The sequence below is a fragment of the Ceratotherium simum genome, chromosome 12, assembly GCF_057802395.1.
Source record: "Ceratotherium simum simum isolate JZ-2026a chromosome 12, ASM5780239v1, whole genome shotgun sequence".
Taxonomy (NCBI): Eukaryota; Metazoa; Chordata; class Mammalia; order Perissodactyla; family Rhinocerotidae; genus Ceratotherium; species Ceratotherium simum.
This window is the reverse complement of record NC_141911.1, coordinates 14,353,244-14,376,735: the sequence shown is the minus strand read 5'-3', so window position 1 is coordinate 14,376,735 and position 23,492 is coordinate 14,353,244. Positions and strand designations below refer to the sequence as shown.

At 38.9% G+C, this 23,492-nt stretch overlaps 1 protein-coding gene across 4 annotated transcripts in view; it reads left to right on the top strand.

The window, feature by feature from the left end:
* Positions 1–23,492, top strand: part of GALNT7 (polypeptide N-acetylgalactosaminyltransferase 7) — a 144,301-nt gene that overhangs the window by 72,003 nt on the left and 48,806 nt on the right. For 3 of the 4 annotated variants that reach the window (XM_014789883.2, XM_087437421.1, XM_004433493.3), the window contains exon 2: positions 2,756–3,216. In XM_014789883.2, the coding sequence (XP_014645369.1) occupies positions 2,756–3,216 (461 nt within the window). Of the gene's footprint in view, positions 1–169; positions 277–2,755; positions 3,217–23,492 lie in introns of those variants that run through there. The other variant, XM_087437420.1, reaches the window with a different exon arrangement.

Genomic DNA, 23,492 nt, shown 5'->3' with positions numbered 1-23,492 from the left:
CCTCATTTTTTACCTTCCTGGTTACTGATTAACTGGAGCCTTGATGTGAAAAATTGAAGTTGGTGAGAATGTCTTTCTCCTTTTTGTGTTATACTTGGTTCAACATCAACTTGGGTCCAATATCTTAGAGTTTTATAATGATTTCTCTATTTTAATTTGCTTACAACAGTGCCCTAAGTCAGTATCGTCTTGGAAAGCACCAGGAGATAAATTGGAGAATGGACGCTTTTTCCATCATTAGAATCACCTCTCGGGGCCGGCGAGGTGGCGCAAGCAGTTAAGTGTGCGCGCTCTGCTGCGGTAGCCAGCAGAGCCGATTGGGATCCCCGGCGTGCACCGACGCACCGCTTGTCAAGCCATGCTGTGGCGGCGTCCCATATAAAGTCGAGGAAGATGGGCACGGATGTTAGCCCAGGGCTAGTCTTCCTCGGCAAAAAGAGGAGGATTGGCAGATGTTAGCTCAGTGCTGATCTTCCTCAAAAAAAAAAAAGAGAATCACCTCTCAGCTTCAGTGCCTACCTCTCCATTAGAGTCATGCTTGGCTTCCTCTCCTTTGGATGAGTGAATTCCCATGAGAACCCTCAGTACTTCATGAATACAAGATTTCTGGCAAGGCTGCCTCCTACCTATTTACCCCTGACCCTTAGTAGGGCTCACAGGTTAGGCTCCAGCTAAGACCCTGCTGCTCAGGGGCATGATGATCAGAAGCCTGATCCAGAAGCCTTATCTACCTATAACACATGCCTGAAGAAAGTCATCACATTTATATAATCAGGCTGAGAGTTGCATTTTATATTTAGTTTTGTGTTGTAGGAGGAAAATTGTGGAAAAACTTAGAAATGGACCAAAAAGATTACTGGGTATACCATCTGAGTCAGCTTTCTAGGTTATTTCACCCTTTCATTATCCTTGAGCTATTTTACAGACCTGTAAATGATAGAAGCCCAAGAGTAATGCAAATGATTCTTGTCCGTCGAAATGGAAATTGTGTACAATGGAGTGCAATTGGTTATTGCCCTCTGGATATTGACCAGTTTTACCAGTTTTGCATCTATTTGTGAATTCTTTGCAATATTCTTGATGTTTATGTGTTTGTCTGTTCTTTGGATTCACCTTTGAACCAGTTGTAACATCTTATGGGTTCCCTTTTTAATTAGCGATTCAATTAAAATCTATGTCCCACATTCAAAAAAATTCTCTTGTTATATATATGCATGTATGTTGATACATGCATATACATCTCTAGCAAGATTCACAAGACCGTGCTGGCTGTGATTGCCTCTACAGAAGGGAAGGTGGGATTCTTGCTTTTCACTATATGCCCTTTGGATACTTTGAATTTTGTATCACATGCTTATATTACCTAAACAAATTGATAAATTTTTAAAATTCCTTTTTGAAATCGCTAAAATCTATACTTAGCTAGCCCTTACTGAAACTTCAACTAAATTCACATTTGAATTAACTGACTTTCTAAAGAGATCTTAGTTGCTAAATAAACTACCAGTAGATAGCAACCTACATATCAGCATCATACCCAGAGCCTGACTTCTGTACCCTTTAAAACAAAGTTTTTAACTTTACTTTTCAAGATTGCTCTAACCTTGTAGAAACATTTTGGTCAGATGGTACTAATTCTATTATGAATCTATTAAGGAGTCCCATAATCTTAATGTGGAGTGAAGATTAGCCTATTTTGCGGTTCCAAGTTCACCTTGCCTCTTCCCCAGCTGTGCATACTCTGTAATCCCCTTGTCTAATTATAGCTAGTGGCTCTCCATTTAAGCTAGAAGTTCTCAAGCTTGGATGCATATTAAAATCACCTGGGGAGCTTTTAAAACTGTGAATGCCCAAACCAATTAAATCACAGAGTCTGGGGGTGGACACAGACATCAGTATTTTTTAAAGCCACTGAGGTGATGCTAATGTTGAGAAACACTGCTTTATGCAAAGAATGGTACTGGTTTAGCAAAAACTTGACAGAAAATACCTCAGAAGCAAAAGCACTCAGGATTTCTGACTGAAAGATCTGCATTGGTGATGAGGAGGGTAACAGAAAAGGGAGGCAGCCCTTTCTGAATATCCTTACACGCAAAATCTGTTCTTACCTGGGCTGCCTGGCAAACTAGGTATTGGATATGGTTTAAAACCCAAACTGACTTGGTTATAGTTATTAGAGCGTTTTTACAGTACTGAATTCAGCTAAACTCTCACTGAGTAGAAAATATTGAATTGGGACTGAGTGCATATCTCTGCCTTATTCTGCCATTAGGGGCACAAAGCCAACCTAGCGGCAAGTGGCATCTAATACCACTGCCACCATATGGCTCTGTTACTGACAAAAAGTTATATTTATCATACACTGAACAACTGGGAAAACCACATACTATACGACATGACCTATCAAGTATCTGTTTTCATTAAAGGTCTTAGAACCTCATTGCTCTAACCCATAACAACGTGCTTTATTAAAAGGTCTTTGATAGAGAGTTAGGTTTAGAAGGGGAGAAGTAAAAAATGCATCCATTCATTTATTTTGGAATGGTAAATAGTATGATTCTTGGTATGTCCTCCCTCCTACTCCGCTAAAGATATCTTCTGATGGGAAGTCCTGGTTAATGGCCTGCTTCTGTTTCACGTTTTAAACCATTCTATTGTTGCCTCAGCTTTTTTTAAAACATGAAAATTGGTATCATAAACTCTGCTGTGGTTTGCGTTCATGTACTCATTATATATCCCCCTCCCTTTTGTATAGGAAGACAGAGATGTCAATAACCCCATGCCTAACCGAGGAGGCAATGGATTAGCTCCTGGGGATGACAGATTCAAACCTGTGGTACCATGGCCTCATGTTGAAGGAGTAGAAGTGGACTTAGAGTCTATTAGAAGAAAAAACAAGGCCAAAAATGAACAAGAGCGCCATGCTGGAGGAGATAACCAGAAAGACATAATGCAGAGGCAGTATCTCACATTTAAGCCTCAGACATTCACCTACCGTGATCCTGTGCTACACCCAGGGATCCTTGGTAACTTTGAACCCAAAGAACCTGAGCCTCATGGAGTGGTTGGTGGCCCTGGAGAGAAAGCCAAGCCATTGGTTTTGGGACCAGAATTCAAACATGCAGTTCAAGCCAGCATTAAAGAGTTTGGATTTAACATGGTGGCAAGTGACATGATCTCACTGGACCGCAGCGTCAATGACTTACGACAAGAAGAGTAAGCACACATCCTCTTTCTAAAATTGGGGCAACTATTGTTTTGATAGATATTTAGTTAGATTGTTAGAATGGAGAAAATATTTATGCTTTGATTTCAAGGAAATAAGAGGATCTTTGGTCCACAAAATGGCCAGAAGGAGGAGATCTCTCCATTTATGCCATTACGTTGAGGGTATGACTTATAAAATTCTGGGGTCTTTTACATCAGTGCTGCTCAAGGTGTGGTCCCCAGACTGGCACGGGTCTGTGAATTTTTTGTTACTGGTCCAAAATGAGAAAATGAGCTTGTACCAGCATGTAAATCAACTAATTTTAAATACGTGGTTTAGTTCAACTGACAATTTTTTAATAACAAAACTTTCTTAGTTTTGTGTTGCTTTTCATTCTGGATCAAGCTCCTTATCTTGTTGTGGAACAATAACAAAGCGTTAACACTGCTCTAGATGTCTCATATAATTAACTAGATATTTATTTTTTCTTTAATTTTTTTTCTCAGTACTGAAACTGGAAATTGAAACTCCTGAGTGTCTGCAAAAGAAGCACTCAGACAGATAAAACTATGGCCTAAACTTGCAAATTCTTTTCATGTGGTTTGATTTAAGAGGCGGAAATCCTTTGTTTTAACTTTTGATAGACGGCAATTATTGAATGAACTCAAAGCTTTTCTCTTTCAGTTTATTCAATAGCCAGTTCTACTCCTATAGGATCTAAATAGCTTTCCTTAATGTGGATGCAAATTTAATTTACTGCTATTAGAAAACTCTCAAAATGTGTTCTTGATGATGTATAATTAACATAATCTTCATTTTAAAAGGTTAACACAGCACATGCACACACACCACCACCCCCTGAACACACACAGCACCATTCTTTATGGCCACTAAGTAAAATTCCATGCCTAATACAGTGCTACTCAGTAGGCTTTGGACATTCATATATTTATTGGTAAGAGTGAGAGCGGGTGAATGAAATATGCAAAGAAAGTAGGAGTAGAAGCATAGAACCATGGTGGTGAGAGACACAACCTCTCATACAGAGGAGTTAGAGCATCTCAAGGGACTGTGAAGGAAGACTCTTGGAGCAATTTATTCCTAATCAAAGTAGAGACTTGGGTTGCCAGATGTAGCAAATAAAAATAGGGGATGCTCAGTTAAATTTGGATTTCAGATAAGCAACGAAAAAGTATAAGTATGCCAAATAGTGTATGGGACATACTCGTACTTTAAAAAAATTGTTGTTTATCTGAAATCCACATTTAACTGGGTGTCTTGTATTTTATTTAAAAGGGTGTCTCTTCCTGGACGATATGCCTCAGTGCAGTGTGACCATCGGGGGTGAGCTTAGTGTAGAAACTGAGATTTTAGCACATGAACTATTTATAAAAGATATGCCATTTAAAATACCAATACAAATCTAGCTCACTTTTCAATATAAGAAATATGCCAAGAATATCAAATGACATACAAGACAGAGCAGTGCACTGGACTAGAGTCATCCTCTGTGCCTCCCTCTCCTTCACCCCTCACGTCCATTCTGTCTGCAAGGCCTCTTGTTTCTACCACCAAAATATGTCTCACATTATTTCTGAGGTCCATTCTTTCATCTCCACTGCCACCACCCAAGTCCAAGCCACTGTCATCTCTTGGAATCCTGCAAGAGCCTCCTTCCTGGTCTCTCCATTTCTACTCTTGCCTCCTACCTTATTCACACAGAAGCTAGTGTGGTGTTTGAACCAAACAATTCTAGCCTGTCTAAAATGGCCATTCTTTGCCTTCCCAATGCACTTAAAATAAAACTCAAACTCCTAACCAGCAGCAGTCCCATGCTGTGACTCATCCCCCCCTGGCCAGCCTCCTCTTCCTACTGTACTCCTCGCCCACAGTGCTAGACATGTCGGCCTTCTCTTGGTTCCTTTGCATGTGCTCCTCCCCGCTCCATGAATGCTTTTTCCCTTCCTCTTTTGGCTGGCTCCTTCCCATCCTTTAGGTCTCAGTCGAACCTCTCTAACCATGCTGTCTAATTTGGTAATGTCCTGCTTTATTTTTTATTACTGCTCTCTGACCATTTTGTTCATAGTATTTATTAAATTTTATAATTAGATATTGGTTTATTTAGGTGTTTATTGACTGTCTTTCTTACTAGACTATAAGGTCCTGAGAGCAAGGAATATGTCTGTTTTCTTCACCAGCTACTTCCAGTGACTGACACCTAGGAGCTTGGTGGTACCCACTTCGTAAATTCTGTTGAGAGAATGAGTGAATGAATGAATGAAGTCTGTCAGGGTTGAAATCTTGGCTCCATCACCAGACATGAGATTTTAGACCAGTTACTTATCCTCTCTAACCCTCAGTTATCCAATCCCTAAAGTGGGTCTAACAATACCTCTCTCTCGGGATTGGCATCATAATTAAGTGACAAAATAGATTAAAAGTCTTTTATCACAGGCCTGGTAGTTAGAAACTTAAATATCATTGGCTGTTTTTATTGCTGTGGCACTTTTTTCAGGTCACATACCTTCCTGTCAAATTTGAATGTTTTCAGTTACCATTTAACGTTGATGTCCTCTGTTGCTTTTTGGAAAATGTAAATGTCACACACTGCTTTGTCTACATCATCTTGCTTCTGCTTGTACCTTCCATGATGGCAAAACCTTCATCTCTCCTTTGATCATTTTAGACACACTGATTGCCATCTGAACCTCTTATCTCTCTGAGTTCTCCTTGCTCTTCTGCAATTTTCTTTTTTCCTTCCCTCCTCCCTCCCTCCGTCCTTCTCTCTCTTCCTCCCTTCTTTCCTTCCCTTCTTTTCTTCCCTCATTGCATCCCTCCTTCCTTCTTTTCTTTCCTCTTATCTTCCTTCCTTCTTCCATGCCTTGCATAGGCTAATCATTCCCCATGTTCTTTTCTCTTGCACAACTGGAACAGTACGTAGAAATAGGATTGTTGCATGTTTTTGTGTATCATTCTTGTAAGTATTGTCTCCAATCAAATACAAGAACCCAAGGCTATCTTAGCAAATGCTCCTAAGCCCTTCTTTGAAATTCTATGCTAGTGAGAAAACTTTTTTTTTAATATTTCAAAATACTCAAAGTAATAATCTCCAGAAACTTTTTAAAACTGAATCTAGATTATTTATTTTTATTTCTTTTATTGAGGTGACATTGGTTTATAACATGATATAAATTTCAGGTGTACAGCGTTATATTTTGATTTCTGTGTAGAGTACATCATGTTCACCACCCAAAGACTAATTACCGTCTATCACCGTATACATGTGCCCTATCACCCCTTTCGCCCTCCCCCCTCCCCTCTTCCCCTCTGGTAACCACCAGTCTAATTTCTACATCTGTGTGTTTCTTTCTTGTTGTTGTTTTTGTCTTCCACTTATGAGCAAAATCATACAATATTTGACTTTCTCCGTCTGACTTATTTTGCTTAGCATAATACATTTGAGGTCTACCCATGATGTCACAAAAATGAGAGATTTTATCTTTTTTATGGCTGAGTAGTATTCCATTTTATGTATATACCACATTGTCTTTATCCGTTCATGTAATGATGGGCACTTAGGTTATTTCCAAGTCTTTGCTATTGTGAATAATGCTGCAATGAACATAAAGGTGCATATATCTTTTTGAATTAGTGTTTTTGTGTTCTTTGGATAAGTACTTAGAAGTGGAATAGCTGGATCATATGGTAGTTCTATTCTTAATTTTTTGAGGAATCTCCATACCGTTTTCCATAGTAGCTGTACCAGTTTACATTCCTACCAGCAGTGTACAAGGGTTCCCTTCTCTCCACATCTTCTCTAACACTTATTTCTTGTCTTTTAATAATAGCCATTCTGACAGATGTGAGGTGATATCTCATTGTAGTTTTGATTTGCATTTCCATAATAATTACTGATGTTGAACATCTTTTCATGTGCCTGTTGGCCATCTGTGTATCTTCTTTGGAAAAATGTCTTTTCAGATCCTCTGCCCATTTTTTAATTGGGTTGTTTATATGTTTTGGATATTAACCCCTTGTTGGATATATGATTTGCAGATATCTTCTCCCAGTTATTAGGTTGTCTTTCATTTTGTTGATGGTTTCCTTTGCTGTGCAGAAGCTTTTTAGTATGATGTAGTCCCAATTGTTAATTTTTTCTTTTGTTTCCCTTGCCTGAGGAGATATGGTATTCAAAAAGATACTAAGACCAATGTCGAAGAGTATACTCTGTTTTCTTCTGGAAGTTTTATGGTTTCAGATCTTACATTCAAGTTTTTTATCCATTTTGAGTTAATTTTTGTATATGGTGTAAGATAATGGGCTACTTTCCGGTTTTCCCAGCACCGTTTATTGAAGAGACTTTCCTTTCTCCACTGTATGTTTCTGGCTCTTTTGTCAAAAATTAGCTGATCATAGATGTGTGGGTTTATTTCTGGGCTCTCGATTCTGTTCCATTGATCTGTGTGTCTCTTTTTGTGCCAGTACCATGCTGTTTTGATTACTGTAGCTTTACAGTATATTTTGAAATCAGGGAATGTGATACCTCCGGGTTTGTTATTTTTTCTCAGGATTGCTTTGGCTATTCGAGGTCTTTTGTTGTTCCACATAAATTTTAGGATTCTTTGTTCTCTTTCTGTGAAAAACGTCTATTGGGACTTTGGTAGAGATTGCATTGATTCTGTAGATTGCTTTAGGAAGTATGGACATTTTAACTAACGTTAATTCTTCCGTTAATTCTTCCAATTCGTGAGCACGGAACGTCTTTCTGTTTCTTTGTGTCTTCTTCAATTTCTTTCAACGTTTTAATGTTTCCAGTGTACAGGTCTTTCACCTCTTTGGTTAAATTCATTCCTAGGTATTTTATTCTTTTTGTTGCAATATAAGTGGGCTTGTATTCTTGATTTCTCTTTCTGCTATTTCGTTGTTACTGTACAGAAATGCAATTGATTTTTGTATGTTGATTTTGTAGCCTTCAAATTGACTGTATTCGTTTATTATTGCTAATTGTTTTTTGGTGGATTCTGTAGAATTTTCTATATATAACATCATGTCATCTGCAGATAGTGACAGTTTCACTTCTTCCTTTCCAATTTGGATCCCTTTTCTTTCTTTTGTGATTGGTCTGGCTAGGAATTCCAATACTACATTAAATAAGAGTGGCGAAAGTGGGCATCTTTGTCTTGTTCCAGTTCTTAGAGGGATAGTTTTCAGTTTTTCACCATTGAGTATGATATTAGCTCTGGGTTTGTCATATATGATGTTTATTATGTTGAGATACATTCCTTCTATACCCATTTTATTCAGAATTTTTAATCATGAGTCGATGCTGTATCTTGTTGATTGCTTTCTGTGAGTCTCTTGAGATGATCATGTGATTTTTATTCTTCATTTTGTTAATGTGGTATATCACATTGATTGATTTGCGGATGTTGAACCATCCTTGCATCTCTGGAATAAATTCCACTTGATTATGGTGTATAATGCTTTTAATGTATTGTTTTATTCAATTTGCTAGTATTTTGTTGAGGATTTTTGCATCTGTGTTCATCAGGGATATTGGCCTGTAATTTTCTTTTTTTGTGTTGTTCTTGTCTGGTTTTGGTATCAGGGTAATGTTGGCCTTGTAGAATGAGTTAGGAAGCATCCCCTCCTCTTCAGTTTTTTGGAAGAGTTTGAGAAGGACAGGTGTTAAATCTTCTTTGAATGTTTGGTAGAATTCACCAGGGAAGCCATCTGGTCCTGGACTTCTGTTTTTGGGAAGGTTTTTGATTATTGTTTCAATCTCCTTATTAGTGATCAGTCTATTCAGATTCTGTATTTTTTCTTGATTCAGTTTTGGAAGGTTGTATGATTTTAAGAATTTATCCATTTCTTCTGGATTATCCAATTTGTTGGCGTATAGCTTTTCATAGTAGTCTCGTAAATCCTTTGTATTTCTATGGTGTCTGTAGTAATTTCTCACCTTTCATTTCTGATTTTATTTGTTTGAGCCTTCTGTCTTTTTCCCTTAGTGAGTCTAGCTAAAGGTTTGTCAGTTTTGTTTATCTTTTCAAAGAACCAGCTCTTAGTTTCATTGATTTTTTTTAGTCTCTATTTCATTTATTTCTGCTCTGATTTTTATTGTTTCCTTCCTTCTACTGATTTTGGGCTTCATTTTTTCTTCCATTTTCTAGTTCCTTTAGGTGTATAGTTAGATTGTTTATTGGAGATTTTTCTTGTTTGTTGAGGTAGGCCTGTATTGCTATAAAATTCCTTTTTAGTACCACTTTTGCCATATCCCATAAATTTTGGTATGTTGTATTTCCCTTTTCAGTTGTCTCCAGGTATTTTTTGATCCCTCCTTTGATTTTTTCATTCACTCAATGGTTGTTAAGTAGCATTTTGTTTAATCTCCACATATTTGTGGCTTTTCCAATTTTCTTTTTGTAGTTGATTTCTATTTTCTTACTGTTGTGGTCAGAAAAGATGCTCAGTATTATTTCAATCTTCTTAAATTTGAGACTTGTTTTATGGCCTAATATATGATGTTTCTTGGAGAATGTTCCATATGCATTCGAAAGGAAGGTGTATTCTGCAGTTTTTCAGTGGAATGTTCTGTATATATCTACTAAGTCCATCTGGTCTAATGTGTCATTTAAGGCCAGTGTTTCCTTATTGATCTTCTGTTTGGATGATCTATCCATTGATGTAAGTGGAGTGTTAAAGTTCCCTACTGTTACTGTGTTGCTATTTCTCCTTTTATGTCTATTAATAATTTTTTTGTGTATTTAGGTGCTCCTATGTTGAGTGCATAGATATGTACAAGTGTTTTGTCCTCTTGTTGGATTGTTCCCTTTATCATTACGTAATGCCCTTCTTTTTCTCTTGTTACAGTTTTTGTTTTAAAGTCTATTTTGTCTGATATAAGTATTGCTATCCCAGCTTTCTTTTCATTGCTATTTGCACGGAGTATCTTTTTTCATCCCTTTGCTTTCAGTTTGTGAGTGTCTTTAAGTCTGAAGTATGTCTCTTGTGTGCAGCATATATACGGGTCTTGTTTTTTTATCCAGTCAGCCACTCTATGTCTATTGATGGGAACATTTAGTCCATTGACATTTAAAGTAGCTATTGATAACTGTGTACTTACTGCCATTTTGTTACTTCTTTTCTGAGTGTTTTTGTAGTTCTTCTCTGTCCCTTTCTTCTTCTCTTGCTCTCTTCCCTTGTGATTTGATAGCTTTCTTTAGTGTTTTGTTTGGGTTCCTTTCTCTTTATTTTTTGTGTATTCATTGTAGATTTTTGGTTTCTGGTTACCCTGAGGTTCATATATAATAACCTATGTAAAATAGCAATCTATATTAAATTGATATTGTCTTAAATTTGACCTCTTACTAAAAGCCATACTCTTGTACTCCCCCCATACACTCATTTTATGTTTTCAATATCATATTTTACCTCTTTTAGTTTGTGTATCCCTTAAGCTCTTGTCAAGGAAATAGATGACTTTAGTACTTTTGTCTTTTGACCTTCATACTAGCTTTATAGGTGGTTGATCCACTACCTTTCCTGTATAATTGCCTTTAACAGTGATATTTTTTCCTTTGATAATATTCTTATTCCTATTTGTGGTATTTTCTTTGTCACTTAAAGAAGTCCCTTTAACATTTCTTATAAGACCAGTTTACTGGTAATGAACTCCTTTAGTTTTGGCTTGTCTGGAAAACTCTTTCTTTCTCCTTCCATTCTGAATGATAACCTGGCTGGGGAGAGTATTCTTGGCTGTAGTTTTTTCCTTTCAGCACATTGAATATATTGAGCCACTCCCTTTTAGTCTGTAAGGTTTCTGCTGAGAAGTCAGCTGATAACCTTATGGGGTTTCATTTGTACACAACTTGTTGCTTTTCTTTTGCAGCTTTTAGGATTCTCTCTTTATCTTTAATTCTTGACATTTTAATTATAATGTGTCTTGAGTGTGGGCCTCTTTGATTTCATCTTGTTTGGTACTCTCTGTGCTTCCAGTATGTGGATGTCTGTTTCCTTCCCAGATTAGGGAAGTTTTCGGCTCTTATTTCTCCAAATAAGTTCTCTGCCCCTCTGTCTGTCTCTTCTCCTTCTGGGACACCTATAATACAGATGTTAGTATGCTTGATGTTGTCCCAGAGGTCCCTTAGACTGTCTTCATTCTTTTAAATTCCATTCTTCTGGGCCGGCCCCGTGGCTTAGCGGTTAAGTGCGCGCGCTCCACTGCTGGTGGCCCGGGTTCGGATCCCCGGCGCGCACCGACGCACTGCTTCTCCGGCCATGCTGAGGCTGCGTCCCACATACAGCAACTAGAAGGCTGTGCAACTATGACATACAACTATCTACTGGGGCTTTGGGGAAAATAAATAAATAAATAAAAATTAAAAATAAATAAATAAATTAATTAATTAATTAATTAAAAAAAATAAATTCCATTCTTCTATGTCATCTACTTTGCTAGTGATTCCCTCTAGTGAATTTTTTATTTCTGTTATTGTATTCTTCAGCTCTGATTGGTTCTTTTTACATTTTCTAATTCTTTGTTGTAGTCCTTACTGTGTTCATCTGTTCTTCTCTCCAGTTCAGTGAGCATTCTTATGATTATTAGTTTGCACCCTTTATGTGGTAGATTGTTTATCTCTGTTTCATTTAGTTCTTCTTTTGAGGATTTGTCCTGTTCCCTTATTTGGAACATATTCCTTTGTCTCCTCATTTTGCCTACTTCTCTATGCTTATATCTATGTATTAGTAGATCAGCTATGTCTCCTGATCTTGGAAATGTCGCCTTATAAGAGATGCCTTATAGTGCCCAGAAGCTTGTAACCCTCTCATCACCCATGCCAGATGCTCCAGGAGTGTCCCCTGTGTGAGCTGCGTGTGCCTTTCTGTTGTGGCGGGGTTGCTATTGCTGTGGGCGCACAGTTAGGCTTTGCTGGCTCCTGGGCCAGCTGATTGTAAGACTCTGTCACGTTTGGCTGCTGTGGTCACTTTAGTCACTTTATTGGGCAGAGCAAGCCCTGGAATGGCTGGCTGCAAGGTCTGATAGCACACAAGTGCTGCTGTTTTGCTGTTAAGTGAGTCAGGCCCCCAGTTTGGCTGGTTGCTAGGCTCAGGGGCTCACAGTTGCTGCATGCAGTTCCAGTGTGGCTCCCTGCAGGACCTTGCTGTTGCCGGCTCTCTCTTGGGCGAAGTAGGCCTCTGGCTAGGTCTGGCTCTGCTGGCCTGCAGTACAGAGCTGCCTCAGGAGCACAGATGGGCAGAGCCAGCTCCAGGCACATCAGTGTGCAGTTGTTTCAGGCGTTGGAAGGCAGGGAAGATCCCCAGTGTGGCCGTTTGTGATGGCCAGCTGCACAAGTCTGCTGCAGTCTCATATGCCCCACCACTCATGGACCCTCACATCCTGCCAACACAGGTCTGCATGCATGCCCTGGCTACGCAGGCCCACAAGTTCACCATGGGCTTGCTGGTGGGTAGGGCCAGTCCCTGGGCCAGACTGCCTGCCCTGGCTGCCCTTGATTACCTCCTGAGCTCTAGTGGGCAGGACAGATCCCTGTACCAATGGGCTAGAGGAAGGAATCCAATGGCTGCTGCCAGCGTCTGTGTCAGAATGACTGAACTAAGTCACAGTAATGGCCAACGTCAGTGTCTCAGTCCCTGGGGGGTTGTGTCAAGCTGCTTCGTGCCTCTCCGAGATGCAGTTTGAGCTTAGTGAGTCTCTTTTACCAATGGACTATGCCTTTCTCTATCTGGTGTTTTTGTGCTGGTTTCTGAATCAGGTGAATCTGTGTGTGGCCCCTTTAAGAGCAGGTTTTTCTTTCTCTGAAGTTCTGTAGCTTTCCTGAGAGTATTCCCTGTTAGTTTTCAAAGCCAGCAAAGCCAGATATTATGGGATCTTGCCTTGGTTGTGCTGAATCCAAGGGCCAGGATGCCCACTCTGGAGTTGAGATCCCCTACTTCTCTGGGAAAATCTCCATACCTTTGAGATCACTCTCGGCTGTGAAGTGCCACGGCTAGGGTGTGGTTTTTCCCTCAACACAGCTGTATTTCTGCCTCTTACACCCCAGTCAGTGTTGTCTCTCATTGTGGCAGTTCTTTTTATCTAGTTTCCAGATCTCTCTCAGAGGAAATTGTTCCACAGGTAGTTGTAGATTTGTTGTGTCCGTGGAAGGAGGTGAGTTCATGGTCCTCCTATGCTGCCATCTTCCGAACTCCTTTCCAGATTGTTTTTTAAACTTGATTTTTTTCTCACACTTTAAAAAAAAAAAGTGAGATAGGCTTTATTCCTCTTTAACACTTAAAATTCAATGTAAAGTAATAAAAAATTTTTAAGTAGAGTTATTCATAAATTAGTATAGAGACAGTCTTAAGAATTTTCTTTAAAATAAAAAGGCCAACAACAAATAAAATACCCCTAAGTTTTGCATATTATCTAACATGCATATTAGTACTTTTCTGCTTTTATTGGTAACATATTGACAACATTCCATACATCCATATCACACACATACACCCTCCCTCATGCTCATCCCTCATGGAGAATGTGCTGCACAGAGCCCATCAGAGACTGGCTTGGTGTTGCTGACTTTCTGTAGTTTTAGAGTATAGGCCTTATCAGCCTTGTTCTCCTGCCTCTGTCAGACATATAAAGGAGCCACCTGCCAAGCCAGGAAACCAAGCTTTGGGCAGTTTGTCCAGCTATCACATCTGGCACTGTGGTTAACTTGTTCGTTGTTGTGGCTGTTCCATAGTCTGTACCTTAGATGCAGGACAGAACTGCCCAGCTGCCAGCATGACTCATACTTATGTATGTTACAGCTTTGAATTACATTTACTGGCTGAGTAATTTGCTGGCTGTTGATTGCTTGTTAAAAGAGTGAGTAACAGTATTTTGAGTGAACTTGAAGCCTACATCTTTTTTAAAGATTTGAGCCAAGAATGACTTCACCTGCCTTCACACTTATTTTCTATAACAAAAAATATGATTTTCTTCACAGTTCCTCAGATATTGAGTGTATCCAATAAGCAAGGCACTGTGCTAGCCCATTAGAGGATACAGCAATGAGAAAATATAGTCCCTGCCTTCAAGAGCTCCCCATCTGCCCCTGGAGAGAAGGGAAAGAACAGCATAATATAAGAGCCATAGGAAAGGTGTGAGCAAAATGACATGGTTCAGAAGAGAGGCCATGCCCAGTTTACAGGGGAGTCAGCAAAGGATTCATGAAGGGGACACTAGAAACACACCGTGAAGGATGAGGAGGGTTTCTCTGGGAAGAGGTTGCAAGTGTAGAAGACATGAAGCTAGGCACTGACTAGGAGGGAAGCAAGTGGTATAGGTTACGTGGATCAGGAAGTGTATGTAGAGAAACAAAGCTGGTAGGGTAGGTAGAGTCATGTTTGGAAGACCACAATGCCATTCACAAAGTCTGTATTCAATTTGGTAGTCAGGGAGGACCTACTGAAGGTTTATAAAGAGAACTTTAGGAATATCAGATCAGTAGAGGTGTTAGTAGGATTAGAGTAGGAACTGCAGTGAAGGTTACAGAACCAGAAAAAGGAGACACAGTGTAAAAGAACAAGAGTTAGAATCACTAGGCCTTGGCAGCTGATCCAGTGGAAGGAGGAATCAAAGATAAATCCAAGGCTTTGAAGCACAGTAACACAAAGAAGAATGGCGCCCTTAACAGAAATACAGGTGGTTGGAATTGAACAAGCTGCTCTGCCCGAAGCTCGGTTCCCTACACCAGTTTGCTCCCTGGCTCTAGGTGAATTCACGCAGAGCCTGTCAAGATGAGGAGCCTGTTTGTGGGAAGAGGTGGAAAGTTCTATTTGGGAATATGTTATTTTCTTCTAATAAAGTTTATTTCCTTTTCTGTGAACTAACTGCTGATGCAAATACATGGAAATTATTCTTGCCCTTTTTCAGTCCAAGAAGGCAGAGGTATACAATCCAAGCTATTTTGTACCGAACAAATGAATTAAATATTTTGACTTGTTGAGCAAATTAATCCACTTCTGATATTTAACCTTTTCTCCTACCTATGCATCTATTGCATTTCTGTTTTGTAGAAAGCTATCTTAGTTGCATTTACAAAGTGAAATAATAGACATTAAAGTGCTTCAAAAATTCTAAGAGCTATGCAAATGTTAATATGATTAATTGTTAATGACTTTCTTAAGCTTGTCTGTGGGAAATTGAGGTGTTTTTAAAAAAGATATTTTACATTTACACGCATGCCTTATACACCAGATCATTCTCTTCTTACCTGATTCCAAAAAACTGATTTTTATAGTCTAATTTTATTTAAGGTGAATTGTAGCTGTGAGCTTTTTTCTTTCTCTATCCATGTTAAAGGCTCTCTTTGATACCTCTATTTAAAATATAGTGCTGTAATTTATAGAATAAATGCTATTTTCAAAACATTGGTTTAGTTAAAATGCTATACATTTCTTTTTTAATATCAGTTTCTACATGTCATGAGCCATGGGTTTCAGTTACAGCTAACTGAAACTCTGAGGAGCCTCTCGTAAGAGGTTAAAACAAATTATCAGAATAGTATATAAATCTTATACACACATATATATGTGAGTCACATATATGCATATGAATCTCAGTGCTTTGTCCCAGCTTCTATTATCAGAATATATGGTGGTTCTATATTACCCATCCAAATAACACTAATCACAATTATTAACACAACGATCCTTTTCTTTCATAGATTGCCCAAAATATGTCTCATTTTTCAAACTACAATTTGGCAGCCTTAGATCTAATCTGTAGGAAGCACATTTCAAATTGGTTTCAGATGACCCATGACGGACATCTTGCTTCTTTTATGTCCAAAAAGTATTACTTTCTAACTGGCCTGAAAATTTTTACTCTTGGAAGCTACTTTTTGTGAGTTCAGAGGTTTTCCGCATTAGCTTTAAAAATGGTGTTCTGAGGCTACTTTCTTTTCTTCTTTCTCTTCTAAACACACACATATAGACACAAACACACATACATGCACTGCACTTGGAATTTTCTCAGTTATGGTGGCAGAGCTGATTTTTGTTTAATGTCTTGGCTTACAATAGGAGATGTATTTAGCCAAATTGTAATTATTATAGAGATCAGGGGGTAACTTATGTCACTCCAGTTTCCACAGCAGTTTAGAGGGGTACCACATTCGCAGAGTGAGCCTACAAAAACTGGAAATAGAGGTAATTTGTTGCTCTAAGCCACCATTAGCAGAGTAGCAGCGATCTTGAATCCCCTTCTGTCCTTGACAGCATTCTAGAATGGCTGACTTCCCTTAGTGCAAATGTTCTACTGCCAAGACCTCATTTGGTTGATTAGGTCCTTCCCACTCCCTAGTCATTTTCCAAGTTGCTCTATTAAAAAGGGACTTAGCTTCTTTTTTCCTTCCTTCATCCTCTCCCCTCACCTCCACACCAATGTTACAAAAATACAAGGTGTGTCTGATAAAAAGTTATAAATGCAGGTTGCTTGTTTTGGTATTTTCACAGCCCGCTGCCCCCAAACAGGAATTTAGAATAAGTTCCCTGGAGGCTAGTTAAAAAAATATTTATGGAGGCACCACTAGATATCCCATAACATCCCACCCCAATGACAGACAATTTCAGGAAAATCTTGATGCTTTTTTGACTCTTTTTTTCTCTTCAGGATAAGTTTCCCACCCATTGGGAGTACTGGCATGGAGATTAAGGGACGTATGTTGTAGTGTCTCCTACTGGAGCGTCTCAGTTTTGGAGCTAAGAGCTCCAAAGTGTTTAGTCATTGTCCTCCTCTAAAAGGTTATCAGTTCCTCACCAAAGAGAGCCTTTGTCAGTAGAACTAGACATGCCACAGTGCAATGTGGATGAAAGAGCACAAACCCCTTCCCTCAGAGGGTTGGCATGACCCTCTGGTGATCTAGCAGGTTTGGTGGTCTAGCAGCTCAGACCAGTAGATGCAGCCAGGACCATTAGATAGAGCTTGTTCCTCCCGTGTGTGTTTCCTTAGTGCATACTGGCTCGTGTGTGTTTGGTAAACAGGGAAATGGTGTCAGTTCAGTGTGGAAGTCCTAGGGGTTCTTAGATTTCCTCCTGCACGTTAATGTTCGGAAGTGATCAAGGGTAAGTTTCCTCACAGTTAAAGTGACCACCATAACAGTATATTTATGAAGACCTGAAGAAAAAAGCTGACAATCCTGCAGGAGTATTTGTCTTTAGTGCAAGAAATGCGAGGTTTAGTGGCTTCAAGATGCATTACACTTGTCACTGTGTCAGGCTGTCTGGGGAAGCTGCCAGTGCATCCAAAGAAGCTGAGAGGAAGTTGATGAAGAAGGCTGTCTCTGGATCATACTTTTAATTTTGGGAGCGTTGCTCTGTATTAGAACTGAATGCCTCCAAGGACCTACCGAAGGAAAACACAAGCCCCTGGGTGCAAAGGATGGACTGTGATGCAAAGTGGGAATGCCAGTGGCAATTTCAACTGTGCTGATTAATTTTATTTTCCTTAGGGCTCAGGTCCCAAAGTTCTCTAAGTTTTGAATGTTCTGGTCCTATCCCTGTTTTTCCCTTAAGCACTATTTTTTTTTTTAATGCATGATTTTGCAAAACAAAGGTTTACCAGGAAAAAATATATACGTATATATATGGCCTTGTAGCAGAAGTGCCTATATTGCGCCTTAGGGTAGTCAAAGCCAAACTGCGGGACATGGGACCATAGCGTGACTGCAGAGTCATAAGGTGTTTCTCGCATTTAAGATGAATGACTTACATGAAACTGGTTAGCTGTTACACCAAGCATACACCAACATTTAAGGAAAAGAAGAACCCCTTCCCCTCCATTTATCCCAGAAGCACAGCAACCATTCTACGAGATAGACAGTGCTCGGTGAGTGAGTCCTCCCATTGGGCCACACACTCAAGAGAAACTCTGACCAGTTTAGAGCCAGGTCCTGCTACTGCTGTGATGGGCTGTAAAAACCAAAGATGACAGCCTCCCCCCTTTCACATGTACACGTGTAGATCTTTACCTCTGGGATATCTGGTAAAAGGACTGGTGTAGGAGAGAAGCAAAAAGTAGGATGGCGGTGGGGGGAAAACAATCTTTAACAGTGATTGAACCAGGTCAAAGCCTGCCTTCCTCTCTCAGATTGAGGTTCAAGCTGACATCCGCGCCTCAGTCTATGGGGCGATTTGACAGCTCCCCCAGGGTAAAAGCAAGTTCTTGGAGAGAGCTATGAAGCAGGAGCATCAGCACCCATTTTTTTGTGTGTTCCAGGATTGTGCAAGTAGTAATAGGAATAATTTGTTGTACAACTTCTTGAATGCACTTATAAGTTAATTATCTTTGCTCACTTGAAGCCGAATGTGTAAAAAATGCACTTAGTATATCATGAATACTATCATCATTCTTGCAGCATATAAGGTGAACGTGCTAAAAAGTAGAGGCCAAGCTAATCACGTGAGTTAAAATTATATAAAAATATAGTTTAAATTCAATAATATCTTTTAGCATATCACTGGGAAATGGCCCATAGTTTTGCTTTCCTCTTCACGGAATCCTGAGGGAGATTCCACTCTCCAAAATAAAGTTAATGTGTAGGAGGAAAAATCACATTTTTAATAACCTAGTAACTTATTTTAGAATGAGCACTGCCATTTTAATCCAAAGAATAATAGCCACCTATTCTCCGGAACAGCAAGTCCCAGTGAGCAAATCAAAAACCAGGATAAAGGGCTCTAGAGGAAGATTTGAGAATCTAAACTACATGCTCATAAGACCCTGGAGATGCACAACTGTCACTTTAAAGGAAAGAGTTGTAAAATCTTCAGTGAAAGAGAGTGTAAAGGACCAACTGCTGGTTTTCTCTTTTGTGAGGCAGGAGCTCCCTCCAGAGCCCAGAGCTGAAAAGTGCTCAGCTGCAGGCCTGCTGGCGCGGGTCCCAGCCTAGGAAGATTTTAAGGCTGGTTTCTTTGAATGAGAGAGAGTGGGAAAGAGGCATTGAAGGAAGACAAAAACTCTGTCCTAGAAGCTTTTGTTGAAGTCTATGTGAAGCACAACTTATTAGGAAAGTACCATCAGGTATTCTTATTTAAATCCAACAAAGAAGAGTTTTATTTTCTAAGCAGACAATGAAACAACCTAGATTAGGGGGTTTGGCTGGTTTTTGACCTTCTGTCTTCTGTCATTATGCATTCGTCTCTTTCTCCACAGTTGTATGCCAGGCATGGGGGCTGGGGAGAGGAAGAGCTGGAATTAAGGGTGTGCTACGGGACACCTGCCATAGATGCAGAACGGCACAGAAAGGCAGGTGCCAGCCCTTGGGCATTTGTTGACACTTGTTTATATGGTTTTTGGGAAATATTTGCCAGTCACTTTAAATGAGGCATAAGCCATGTCTTCCACTTCCACATAATTAACTCTGTCACTGTGATGGTGTTTCATTCCCTTATTTCTCTGTTGCAGCAGCTAATGAAGACAGAGGGTCCTCAGTAAATGACAGTAAGGATCAGTACTATCACTGTCCGTTTATTGAGCACCTACTAGGTCTCTGGCAGTGTGCTGGGTTCTTTAACACACTATCTCCAATTCTTATAACCATACTCAAACAATGTATATTTTTTCCACTATATATATATATTTTTTTGGTGAGGAAGATTAGCCCTGAGCTAACATCTGTGCCAGTCTTCGTCTACGTTCTATGTGGGATGCCTGCATAGTGGATGTAGGTCTGCACCAGGGATCCGAACCCAGGAACCCGGGCCACCGAAGCAGAGCATGCAGAAGTTTAACCACTAGGCCGCAGGGCCGGCCCCCACTATATTTTTAGATGATGGAACTGAGGCTCAGAGAAGCAGATAACTTGAAGGTCATAAAACTAGAAGATGGTGGCACTGGGATTCAAATTCTGGCTTCTATACCAGATTGCCTTGTTAGTGATGCTAAACTAATGGCCAAGGGGGTACGTTACAGTACGCTGACTTTTTTAAAGAGAAAAACAGAGCAAGTTAGAAAAAGGTAAAAGGCAAAAGGCTTTATATCATATGATTGCAGAATTTTTTCCTGCCTCTACAACAGGGTTTCTCAATCTCAGCACTATTGACATTCTTTGTCATGGGGACTGTCCTCTGCATTGTAGGATGTTTAGCAGCATCTCTGGAATCTATCCACTAGATGCCAGCAGTACACACACACACACCCTCCCCGTCCCTGGTCGTGACAACCAAAACTGTCTCCAGACTCTGCTACGTGTCCCCTGTAGGGCAAAATCTCCCCTGATTAGGAATCACTGCTCTAAGAGGTCAATCACGGTAATGTTGGGCCAGCAGGTGGGGGTAACAGTGGAAAGAACGGAGATGGGATTTATAGCATTGTGGGGAAGAGTAAGCACAGATTGAATGAGCCAAATACATAGGAAGACCTAGTCCTAGGAAAAGTGAAGTTAGTTATTAGAAGTAGAGGACTCTGTGATGGGTCTCAGGCCACATCATGGCAGAATATCTGAATATTATCAATGATATTACAATAATCATTCATGGATATGTGGATATCTCTCTCTCTCTCTCTTTTTTTTAAATGTAACAAATACTGGAGGAGGAATGGAGGGAGCCACCCTTTATTCCACTATATTAAAAAAAAAAAAGACCTAATCCTGCCTTTTATCTAGTCCCACCTTTCAGTCAGTGGTGGCCATTGATGACATTTTCAGAATTTGGTGCATATTTGTCTGAACTTGATCCTAAGTTATTCAGCCTATTCTCTTCCTGAATTATCCCTAATTTCCATTTCCTTTTTAATCAGGAAAATTACTAATACTTGTGGGGTAAAATTATGCTAAGTAACAAGAAAAATGTTGATAATGCTTATATTATTAACCTGTGAAGATAATTGTATAATGTACTTATCAGGACCATTGTAAGAAACTGATATTTTACTTACATCAGCAAGCATCAGAATGAATTATGTAAAGGTAAAACATATAACAATATGCCTGTTTAACAACTTGGCCTGTTCAGATGCTATAGACCAGCAGTTCTTCAACTTTTTGGCCTCAGGCCCCTTTTACATGCTTAAAAATTATTGAGAGCCCCAAATTATCAAGCTTTTGTTTATGTGGATATATCTATCAAATTTTACCATATTGAAATTAAAGCATTTTAAATGATTAATTCAATTAATAATACAATAAACCTGTCACATGTTAACATAACATATTTTATGAAAAATAACTAAATTTTTCCAAAAGAAAATGTACTGTAAAAATGGAATTGTCTTGGATTTTTACCAATTTATTAATGTCTGGCTATAGAAGATAGCTGGATTCTAATATCTACTTCTGCATTTGGTCTATGTCCATATATTATTTTGGTTGAAGTAGCTGAAGAAAATCTGGCCTCTCACAGATATGTTATTGGAAAAGGAAGGAGTATTTTTCAGATAATTGTAGATATGCTTCTTTGAGACTACACCAAAACACAGCAAGTGGTAGTTTTTTTTAGAGTAGTTGCAATGTAGAATCTGAGACCATATAAATGAACATTTAATACTCTGTTGTTAGTCTATCTTGCACTTTGACTGGTCTTTTACTCTTGCATGGTGTTGTATCATCTTGTGTTGGTCACCTGGAAAAGACTGGTTTCCTGAGTAATGCAGATCTTCCAAATATTGACAATTTCATTATACAATAACAACAACAAAGCCACATTTGTTAATATTATCAATCAATCTCATCAGAAAAGTCTTTAACTCCTGGGACACTGTCATAATTCCAAAATATAAGTTTTGCTTGAAAGCTTTATCAGCAACAATGATGTCAGTTTTCATTGAAGTGACAGGCTCCCTTCGTTCATGTTTGAGATAATGCCAGATAACCAAGTCTGAATGACCATAGTTTATCCATTGGGTCTTTCAAGTAAAAATGACATTCTGTGAAAAAATTGGCTAGTTCAACTCCCAACTCAGTTGCACAGGTGCTTTTCCTTGAGACAATGATCATACTTCAGTATGTGCAGAAGTCCTTTATGCATGCTTCCCATTTTGTCTAAGAGAACATTAAAAAGGCATGTACTCAAGGGCAGGATTTACTAAAATTAATAAATCTTCATCTAGGAAAATTTACTGCGTCATCAAGGACATTCGGTGTAGGTGGCACTGGTTGTACTTTGAGTGTGTGATGGTGAAGAATGCTGTGAACACAAGTGCCTTCGGTGCTGTTACTTTGATTTGTGCTAAGACACCAGTGGTTTTACCCCCCTTTATATCAATACGGTGAAAAAGGTACTAAGGTCTTAATATTATCATGAAAATAATTTTGACCTAACCAAACTCCTGAAAGGGTCTTGGGGACCCCAGGGATCTCGGGATCATACTTTGAGAACCACTGTTAAAGATTTTAGAATAAACTAGATGAATAATAAAAATAAAAATAATGAGACTCTTCAAAAAAAAATTGTCATCTTTAGTCTTCCAGTTTGATCATTGGCAAATATAATCTTAAATTAGAGCTCTTATACTTGATTCATTGGTAATTTTACCAGATTCCATGATCAGTGATAATTTAGGTAATTAAGATGCTCGCTTAATCCAACATTTAATTGAACTCTATTTTAATTGATTAAAGAACTTGATTTTATATTATGAAAGTGCTAGAACATCTTTAAAAGGGCAGAAGACCTGATAGTATGAGATTCTATTTCTAGACTAATTACATAGGACTGATGGATAAAGAGATAGCAAAAAGATGACCCGCTTTGATATTCCTGGGACAGAAAGGTTTTTAAAAGGTCTGATGCAAACAGCCTCCAAATTTGGAGTAGTTTACTTGTGTCATAATAATTTAAATGATTCAGAAAGGAGCTCATGGGAGCAAACGGATTCAAACCCAGGTACTCGAAGTTCAATAGGTTATTAGTTGGGTACTTTATTGTAATATCAGTATTTTGTACTGATCACTTTTGAATTTCAGGAATTCATAGCAGAGTACCCAAAAGTTGTCTATATTTCCTAAAGGCTAGAGATAGTACTAGGATAAATACCAATACATCATATAAATGCATCATAAAATGAGGTCAGTAGTATTAACATGATGAAAATTTTTGGTCAGACATTACTCAGATGACCTAAATTAGCTTCTAAACTGCTAGCTCATTGGCTCGAGACATCTGCAAACCTTTTCCATGCAAGACCTTTCCCTTCGGCAAATTACTAGACCAAAAAAAAATGGTATTTTATCATATGTGGTATTTATATAGAAAAAATAATTAAATTTTGAGGTTAAAATTAGTCTTAGGGGCC